This window comes from Emiliania huxleyi (genome assembly GCF_000372725.1).
Source record: "Emiliania huxleyi CCMP1516 chromosome Unknown EMIHUscaffold_17, whole genome shotgun sequence".
In the NCBI taxonomy this organism is placed as follows: Eukaryota; Haptophyta; order Isochrysidales; family Noelaerhabdaceae; genus Emiliania; species Emiliania huxleyi.
This window is the reverse complement of record NW_005200881.1, coordinates 31,965-41,150: the sequence shown is the minus strand read 5'-3', so window position 1 is coordinate 41,150 and position 9,186 is coordinate 31,965. Positions and strand designations below refer to the sequence as shown.

Here is a 9,186-nt window from a genome sequence, read left to right as displayed (position 1 = left end):
AGAGAGAGAGAGAGAGAGAGAGAGAGAGAGAGAGAGAGAGTGAGAGAGAGTCGCAAGAGGACGCAGAGAGAGAGAAGAGTCGCGAGAGGACGCGGAGGGGGGGGGCAGGGCGAGGCGAGGCGAGGGGCGGCCTCGAAGGGCGGCAGCGCGCGCAGATGGGCGCGAAACGCGCGCTGCTGCTCCTTGACCGGCACCGAGAGGGCGGACGTGAACGCCTCCAGCTTGCGGGCCGCGTCCTTGGCCGCCCTCTTGCGCACGTTGCCCTTGACGGCCGAGGGCGGAGCCGTCGCGGCCGCCTGCCGGCAGAGAGAGAGAGAGAGAGAGGGCGGCTGTCACGGCGGCGGCGCGATGCAGGCGGCCGCGGGCTAGAGCACCTTGCGAGCAGCCTTGAGGAGCCGGCCGGGCCCGCGAAAGTCGGGCAGGTCTGCGAGCCGCGTCGGCCCAGCCGAGGCAGAGCCCGCCGGCGCAGCGCTCGCGCCGCGTGCAGCTGCGGCGCCGACGGCAGGATGCGAAGCGGTCGACACTCTGCGGGCGCGCGCCCTCTCTCGCGCCTTTTGGGTGATGCCGCCCGGCGCCGAAGACGTGCGGCGCTTACCGCCACTGGTCGCGCACACAACCGTCGAGAGGCGGTGGGCGAGCGGGGCTGCTGCGGCCGGCCGCACGGGCTGTAAAGGAGAGCGACGGAGAGCAATGCTCACGGACGCGAGGGCCAGCGCCAAGCTGCCGCCCATCCTCCCGCGTTTCTTTTTTGAGCCTCGCCCCTAGCCCTTCTTACCTTTCTCCTCTGTTTTCAGTGTCTCTCTGCAGTATGCGCCCCCGCCCTGACGCGGCCCCGCCGAAGAACGGCGAGAACAATGGACGGGGACGTCCAATATGCGGATTACCATTGGACCACCGCCGTAGTAAATCCGATTGCGATTGGACGCCCGTTGAGGATGAGGGAGATCACACTCCCTCGACTGATCTGAACTCTGCTTCCCCATTCCCACAGTCACCGGTGCTCAACACTTGGGTGTCAAGCTGCAGTAACTGCGGGATGTGGCAACAAAGTTGGGACAACCAAGCATGTTAGAAGCCTGAGCGGGGCTAAGCACACACACGGGCAGACTGCGAGAGTATCAGCATGCCTGACTGTGATGGCCATGCTTGGCACACGACGCAACCCCAAACTGCGGCTTGACACCCCAAGTGAAAGCGGCCGGACATAGGTGAACCCACCGAAGGCCGCAGGGCACAGCGCAGGGAAGCAGAAACTGTCGCATCCGCGACGGTCGTAGAGGGCATTGAGCACTGTGCTCATCCGGCCCCCAGAGGCACGTGCCGTATGTTGCTCACGGCATCTCCTCTCCGGTACAGCCAGCCTCCTAGCCCTTAATGCGAGGCGCAATGCAGCCAAGCACATCACAACTTGCTGTGCCATAGCTCCGTTGCTGGGTTCCTTTCGTAAGGGATTGACCAGCACCGTGTTCGCAAGTTACTTTCGTAGAGCTCGCTATGCACGGCCGGGGCACTGCGAGCTGTACCAACAAACGGCAGTCGCCAGCCAGACTGTCGCCAGAGAGGCCGCGCTGGCCTTTGTGCGACCGGCAAAGGGCACCGACTGCGGGCCAAGAGGCACCGCCTCGGCCCCACGAAGGTCAGCCCAAGCTCAGACGCGCCTGCGCCCCCGCCCTGACGCTGCCCCGCCGAAGAACGGCGAGAACAATGGACGGGGACGTCCAATATGCGGATTACCATTGGACCACCGCCGTAGTAAATCCGATTGCGATTGGACGCCCGTTGAGGATGAGGGAGATCACACTCCCTCGACTGATCTGAACTCTGCTTCCCCATTCCCACAGTCACCGGTGCTCAACACTTGGGTGTCAAGCTGCATTACGTTCGTACCGAAAAGAAAACCTTGTCGCATGCTGATCATGCTCCCTGCGCTTGCCCTGGCGCTTCGCCTGGCGCCGCTGCCTTACCTCCTTCGCTCGGCACCGCTGCGCGCGGCTCCGCCCGTGATGACCAACCTCCTCGAGACGTCGGAGCTCGCCCCACCGCCCGAAAGGGTGGTCGCCGCGGTGGAGGCCGCCAAGGGTGCTCGGCTCACGGCGGCCGACCTGGCGGCGCAGTCCGGCGTCAGCATCGACGAGGCGCGCCGCGGGATGAGGGAGCTCGCCACGGCGCTCGCCGGCTGCGACGGCGTCTCCGTTTCCGCGTCCGAACAAGGCGACCTGCTGTACTCCTTCCCGGCAGATGTCCGCAGGGAGCTCGCCTCGCGCTCGGCGGCCGCCAAGGCGCGCGACGCGTGGAACTCGGCGAAGCCCGCGCTGCAGACGGCTGGACGCTTCGCCTTCGGCCTCGCGCTCTTCGCCTCGATCGCGGTCGTCTTCACCGCCATCACCGTGCTCACCTCTGGCGGCGACGAGCGCGACGACGAGCGCGACCGCGGCTTTGGCGGCGGGCGCGAGCGCAGCCTCTTCGGCTTTGGCTGGGGCCAGATCTCGCCCTTCGACATCCTCTTCCCGAGGCCGTACGGCTTCTACTCGTACGGGTGGTTTGCGCCGCCGCCGAGGATGACGCTGCCCGAGGCCGTCTTCTCGTTTGTCTTCGGAGACGGCGACCCGAACAAGGCGATCGGCGCGGCGCGGCTGCGTGCGATGGCGGAGGTGATCCGCTCCAACAGCGGTGCGGTCACCGCCGAGAGCCTCGCTCCCTTCCTCGACCCTCCGCCGGCCGGCACGTTCGCCGAATCGTACAACGTGGACGAGTCTTGGGTGCTGCCGGCGGTGACGGAGCTGGGAGGCCGGCCCGAGGTGAGCGGCGAAGGGACGATCGTGTATGTCTTCGACGAGCTCACGGTCTCGGGCCTCGCGTCCGAGGCGAGCCTCGTGCTTGCCGACCCCGCCCTCGCTGCCGTCCGCACCCTCGACGCGGCCGAGCTCGCAAGGCTCGCGCAGGAGCGTGCGATCCCCACGCAAGGAGCCGATGCGGGCGCACTCCGCGACGCGCTCCGCTCGTGGGCTGGCGAGCAGCTCGGCGGCGGCGGCGGCGGCAGCCTCTTCCCCGGAGGGTACCTCGAGGAGAGGACGGCGCCCTTCTCAAACGCCGAGGGCGGCCAGCTCTTTGCGGCGGGCGCGCTCGGCCTCCTCAACTTGGGCGGCTGCGCCTACCTCGGCTCTCTGCTCGCGCAGCTGCCGCCGGGCGCGCAGCTCCCGGGCGAGCTCGGTGCCGTCCAGGCTGTCTTCCCGCTCCTGCTGGCCTACGCCGTCAGCTACGTCGCCATCCCGGCCGTCCGCTTCGCGCGGCTGCAAGCCGAGAATGCCGCCGTCGCGCAGCGGAACGCCAACCGGCGGGCGTGGCGGGACGCGCTGCGGCGCGGAGGCAGCGAGCTGCAGAAGCGGCTGGAGGCGGCCAGCCGGCGGGGCAAGAAGCTCCGACTCGTGTCCGAGGAGGACGTGGCGTTCGACTCGTCGAAGTCGCTCGGCGAGCAGCCCGAGCAGCAGACACCCGCCCTCGACGACTTCGACCGCCGGCTCCGGGATGCCACGCGGTGATCCGGTGAACCCCCCCGCCCTCGCAGGATTGCCCAGTGGCAGTGGAGTTTCGTATTCGTACCGGCGAGGCTGGCCGTGGGTGGACAGGGCGCGTAAGGCGCGTAGCATGTGAATGGAGAATGCGGCCATCTGTGGGGTTAAACGTGGATAGCTATTCTCCGAGAATTCTCTTGAATATTTAAATAAGGGCTAGTTCCATTTCACTGTTCACAGCTCGCCCGTTACAAAACCTTGATTTTGACCATTTGCGCCATTTTGTCCCCGCTCTCGGCGGTGCCTTCCAGAGGCAGAGCTGCGACCTCCCGCCGCCGAGTAGACGCGGTTGCACACAGCACTCAGCAGTGTGTGGGGTTGGCGCGGTGTGCAACCGTCCACTCGGCGGGGTCGCGGGATACCGCGAGCAGGTAGCCCCCCATACTAATAGCACCAGCCATGGCCTCAGGGAAGCGCGGGCGAGGGCGCTGGGAGCAACACGCTACACGGACAAAAGACTCGGTTCGCCTCAGATTTTGACCCACCCCAAGACCAGCTCTCAGACTCAGGGAAACTCGAGAGTTGCCAGAATGGAGCACCAAAAACACCCTCAGTTTAAATTTCCGGAAACTCAAAGTGCTGGGGACCCTCTGGTTGCCCTCTGGTTGCCGGACGGAAAAACTCTCCTCCCTTTAGGTTAGGTAGGAAGGTGACGAACAGCCCAGGCTCGGACTGGACACCAACGCGGTATGGGTGGACGCTGGACAGATGATGGCGACAAACATCAAAAGTGACATGCACATGTCACGGCCACCGCCGGCTCGACCCCACGATCGCCTCTGAAGGCTGACTTTGCGGCACCATCATCGGACGATGTCGACGAGTTGGGTCGCTCTTGCGGTAGCCAGATGACCTCTCATACTAGGATCATCGACCGTGGCCGCAGGGAGAGTGCGGGGGATGGCGCTGGGAGCCTGGGTGCTGGGAGCAACACGGAGCTCCGTTGGAGACGTTTTCAAGATTAGCGTGTCAGAGTGAATTGGAACTAGCCAAGACGTGTGAATAAACAAAACTAGACAACAACATGATAGACCGAAACAGCACGCATTGCACGCCGGCTCAGCTACAGCACGTGCACGAGAGCTCAGAGGTCGACGCGACACACGGCCGATACATCGATAGAGTTCGCGGAGCACGCGTGCGAGCCACCGCCGGCGCGCAGAGAGACGACGCGGAGGCGAACAGGTGTACCTATCTGACCTTCCGTGTGGCGTAACCCGCGTGAGCTAGAGAGACAAAGAGGTACAGTGGCTTCTCGCTCGGCAAGGGCAGACCCAGGCGTCTAGAGGCGGCGCGGGCCCTCCGTTCTCAGGCCGGGCACTCCATCCGCTACTTCGGCGGTGCCAGCTCGTCGCGGAGCAGGTCGCCCACGCCGTTCTCTTGGAGCCTGGTCCAAGCGGACACAAAGTCGGCGAAGAACCGGCTCTGGTCCGCGGCGTACTCTTCGACGACCGACTTGAAGGCCGCGTCCTCGAGCAGCGCCAGGTCGGAGATGAGCATGATGGTGCCCTTGTCCGACCGGTGCTGCGGGCAGCCGGTCGCCTCCACCGTCTCGGGCCGGTAGGTCTTCTCGAGCAGGTCGGTGAAGTACGAGTTGTCAAACACGAGCGGAGCCTCAGTCCAGAGGCCGTCGAAGCCGGAGCGCTGCTGCTTGCAGCCGCCTACCGTGTGCCCGCCGGAAAGCGCGACAATGTCACGGTCGTCGAACCCCTTCGGCGCAAACACCTCCCGAAGGTGCGACACGCCCTTGTCGCCATCAGGCAGCCTCCCAACTTGCGACTCGACCGACTCACCAGAGTCCTTGGCGTCGGGGCGGCCAAAACGGGTGACGACGTGGGGGCCTCCCATAAACTCGATCGCCACGTTCGCGGCCAGCGCCCACAAGTCGGCGTTTGAGATCACGCCCGCAGTCACGTACTTGTCGGCGATCGGCTTGAGCAGGCCGATCGCCACGTCGGTCAGCCCTGCGTTTGCTTCGAAGGTGCCTTCGCCGGAGTCGGTGAAGCGCATCACTGCGTTCGGACAGCCACCCTTGAGGCTGCCGTTTGAAAACACGCCTGCATCGTGCCACGATAGCCGGATGAGAATCGGACCACAGTTTTTGGCGGCGAGGAGCGCTTTGACATCCGCCACGATGTGCTCGAGCAGCGACTTCCCGTCGCCGGCTTTGCTGATGTCGCCAGCAGCTGGGACTGTGTAGGCGTGAGCCATTTGTGTGTGTTTGTGTGTTTGTGTGTGTGTGTCACGACGAGGGCGAGCTGTTAAGGCGTCGACACGAAGGCGAGCGGGGAGCTGTGTTCCCTTCCGACGCTGGGCCTGTTTTTTCTTCTTTTCCCTCTAGCTCTTCGAAGTTGTTCAAAGGGAAGACAAAAAGTGTTCTTGCTGTAAGTGTTTGTCGGTCAGTGGTGCACTACTAACCTCCGAGAAACCCTTCGCGCTTCGGGTCGATCCTCATCGCAAACCCTGTCAGCAGAGTCCTCCTACCGAAAGCCACATACGCTGAGAGAGAGAAAAACGGTAATAACCGGGGTGGGAGGGAGAGGGGCTTCGTCTATTACAGCATGTCGTTTGAAATTCGTGCGTCCTTCTTCGTTCGACATCAACGCGATGGCGCAGTAGTTCGACGATGACGCCCGTTCGATGCCATCTCCTCGTCCGAGCCCTGACACGGTTCTCCATCATCACTGCTCTTTCGACGGCTCTGACTCTCGGAACCCTCGCCTCGCTGGACCCACACAATCCAAAGGCGAGTGGACGCCTGTCGAGTGAGGCCGCTGCTGGCGCGGCTTACCTCGGGGCGCTTCTCGTTGGTCTTGTCCTCTTCTCGTGGGTCCGCATTCTCCTCTTTCCCAGCGCTGGCAAGCGCAGCGTCGATGAACCCGAGGCCCGAGCCGACCGCGGCGAGGGGTCTTGGCGGACCGCTCTCGCCAAGGCGCACAGCCCAGCCCACCTCCGCCCTCGCGTGGCGTGGCCAACCATCGCTCTGGCCGCGGCTGGGCTCGGCACTTGGATTGGCGCGGCCTGGCTCGGCCACACTGGCCTGCTCTCCACGCCGTTCGCCTCCCTCCTCTGCACCGTCGGCATCTTCCTTTGCTTTACACCCATGCACGATGCCGTCCATGGCGCCGTCGCTCCCAAATGGCGCACTCTGAACACCGCCGTCGGGATGGCCGCCTCGCTGCCCTTCGTTGGCATGTACCGAGCCTTCCGCCTCATCCATCTCGCCCACCACGCTCACCTCAACGAGTCCGAACTCGATCCGGACCACTGGGCGGGAGCCGGGCCGCTCGTCTTGCTTCCGCTTCGCTGGGCGACCGGGTTTTACTACTACGTCTCGTTCGCCATCGAGCGCTCCGTCGAGGAGCAGGTAGATTATCCGCAGCGGAAGCCGGGCAGATGGCGCAACGTCGTCGAGCTCGACCTCGCGGCCACGCCCGCCGTCTACATGACGGTGCTCTGGTGGGTGTGGGACGTGTCTGCAGTCGCGTTCTGGCTCTTCCCCTTTGTTGGCGCCGCGACCTACCTCTTGTACACCTTCGACTACCTGCCGCACCGCCCGCACAAGTCGCTCGACCAGTACCTCGCGACGTCGGTCACCACGGGCGTGCCCTCGCCCCTCCTCTCCGTTCTGCTGCTCTCGCAAAATATGCACAACATACATCACCTCGCCCCGTCGGTGCCCTTCTACCGTTACGGCGACGTGTGGCACGTCTGCCGAGAGGAGCTGCTCAAGAGCGGCACCCGCCAGCTGCCGTGGGTGCTCTGGCCGACGAGAGAGCGCCACCTGCGCGAGCTGGGGCGTGGGGGAGGGGGTGGGGGCTGGGGGGCGCCGCCGGCGCGCGGCGGCCGGCGGGGCCCGGGGCACCATCACCTCCCCCCAGCCACGGACGCCCACGGCACCAGCGACCTGGGGTCGGGGGCCGCGTCCACCCCACATATTTGATCGCGTCAAAAGTCACAAAGCGGAAAACGTGACCGAGAGAATTTAGCAACTGTCCACAGTCTAGTGTGCATTAATTCCACTATAGTCTATCTCTCTTGCCGGGGACACCTCTCCCGGAGTCTCCGCGGCGTCACTCACAAGTGACTCACACAGGCGCGTGTCCGGGCTGCAAAATCTCGTTTGGCAACGCCTCGGCCGGAGCCGCGTCGGCGGCACTCGTGGCAATAGTGATGAGTGGAGCGTCGACCGGCGACGACGCAAGCTCAGCGACCGCCTCAGGCAGCACCATCTCCGCCGCCACCTCGCCGTGCGACGCCATCGGCATCGCCACCGCCACCGCCGCCTCTGCAATGCCCAACTGCCCAACCCCGTCGCTCCCCGCCGGCGCAAAGTGCTTCCACGCCGCCGCGCGGCTCGAGTGCCTCGACCCGTCGGGCGCCACGTACCAGTACTCCTTCTTCTTCTCGTTGCGCACCGCGCGCGTGTAGCCCGGCGGCGTGTCTGCGCGTGGCTGTCCAGGCGGCGCAGGGCTGAGGGCGGGCTCGCCCGCGTCTCTCGCGTCCGCCGGAGTGGCGACTTCGGGAAGAGCAGCCGCTGTCGCGTGAGTGGCCGGGAGGGCGGAAGCGTCGCCCGCAGGCGCGACGCTCGAGCGGACAGCGTCGGCCTCGGCTGCAGACGGCAGCACCATCAACGGTGGCACCGCCTCTGCGAGGACCGCCTCGGCGACCGTCGGCAGCTCCTCTCCGGGCGCCGTCGCGGCGCCGTCCGCCGCGGGCGCGCCCTCCGCAGTGCGCTGCTCCCCCGAGTGGTGCTTCCACGCCGCCGCGCGGCTCGACAGCCGCGTGCCGTCCGGCGACAGGTACCACCACTCGTGCTTCTTTGCGCTGCGGACCAAGCGCGTGAAGCCGGGAGGGAGCTCGTCGCGGGGGCGAGACTCCCTCGGCTTGGGCGACGGCTGCGGGGCGGCCTCCTCCTCCTGCCCCGCCTCCTGCCTCGCCTCGCCCGCCGCCAGAGAGGCCGCCGCCGGGGCGGGGTCCGCCAGGGCGGGCGGCGCCTCGCCGAGCGCGAGTGCGGCCGAAGGTGCGGCAGCGGGCGAGGCCACGGCGACGAGAGTGAGGGCGGTGGAGTCGAGGGAGGAGGTGGAGGAGGTGCCCTTGATGGCAGCGAGCGCGGCGCTCGCTGCGGCCGCCTCCACCTCCTCCGGCACCGCCGGCGCAAAGTGCTTCCACGCCGCCGCGCGGCTCGAGTGCCTCGACCCGTCGGGCGCCACGTACCAGTACCTGCGGAGGAGGGGCGAGGCGCTGACGAGGGGCGAGAGGGGGAGAGGGGGAGAGGAGGAGAGGGGGGGGGGGGGGGGGGGGGGGGGGGATTTTCTTCCCCTCCCCCCCGGGGGATCGATCCTCCGCCCCCTCAGCAATCGGGGGCTCAACCTCGGGGGGTTCCTATTCGGGGGGGGGGGGCCTGACCGGGCTTTTTCTACTTCGAGCCCCCCCGTTGTCACCCGGAGGGGGGAGCCCATCCCCCCGCATGTTTGAGAAGGGTGTAAAAGCTGGGGGGGTTTGAACGATCCGCGCCTGAGGGAGCACACCCCCTTGTTGGGGGGGAGAAAGCTTGTTGCTCTCCTTCCCCGCGATGAGCTGACTGGGATCGCAAAAGTGCATGCCAAGCACC

The 9,186-nt window shown here is 66.1% G+C and overlaps 4 protein-coding genes across 4 annotated transcripts in view; 2 read left to right on the top strand and 2 right to left on the bottom strand.

Annotated features, from left to right (window-relative positions):
- Positions 1–1,907: 1,907 nt before the first annotated feature.
- Positions 1,908–3,539, top strand: EMIHUDRAFT_202495 (hypothetical protein; the record flags this gene model as incomplete). The annotated part of the gene is made up of 1 exon (XM_005784353.1): positions 1,908–3,539. One exon carries the CDS (start codon positions 1,908–1,910, stop codon positions 3,537–3,539), a length of 1,632 nt encoding a protein of 543 aa, XP_005784410.1.
- A 1,002-nt stretch (positions 3,540–4,541) lies between these two features.
- EMIHUDRAFT_434150 (putative L-ascorbate peroxidase) lies at positions 4,542–5,857 on the bottom strand. Its single transcript, XM_005784352.1, has one exon. The coding sequence runs from the start codon at positions 5,781–5,783 to the stop codon at positions 4,902–4,904; it is 882 nt and encodes a 293-aa protein (XP_005784409.1). The 5' UTR covers positions 5,784–5,857; the 3' UTR covers positions 4,542–4,901.
- A 341-nt stretch (positions 5,858–6,198) lies between these two features.
- On the top strand, positions 6,199–7,547 carry EMIHUDRAFT_202493 (hypothetical protein; the record flags this gene model as incomplete). The annotated part of the gene is made up of 2 exons (XM_005784351.1): positions 6,199–7,329; positions 7,476–7,547. The coding sequence occupies 2 exons, from the start codon at positions 6,199–6,201 to the stop codon at positions 7,545–7,547; spliced, it is 1,203 nt and encodes a 400-aa protein (XP_005784408.1).
- A 113-nt stretch (positions 7,548–7,660) lies between these two features.
- The window catches only part of EMIHUDRAFT_98991 (hypothetical protein), a gene marked incomplete at both ends in the record, with an annotated part of 2,650 nt that continues 1,124 nt past the window's right edge, over positions 7,661–9,186 (bottom strand). The window contains one exon of the mRNA XM_005784350.1: positions 7,661–8,795. Coding sequence (XP_005784407.1) covers positions 7,661–8,795 — 1,135 coding nt within the window. The remainder of the gene's footprint in view (positions 8,796–9,186) is intronic.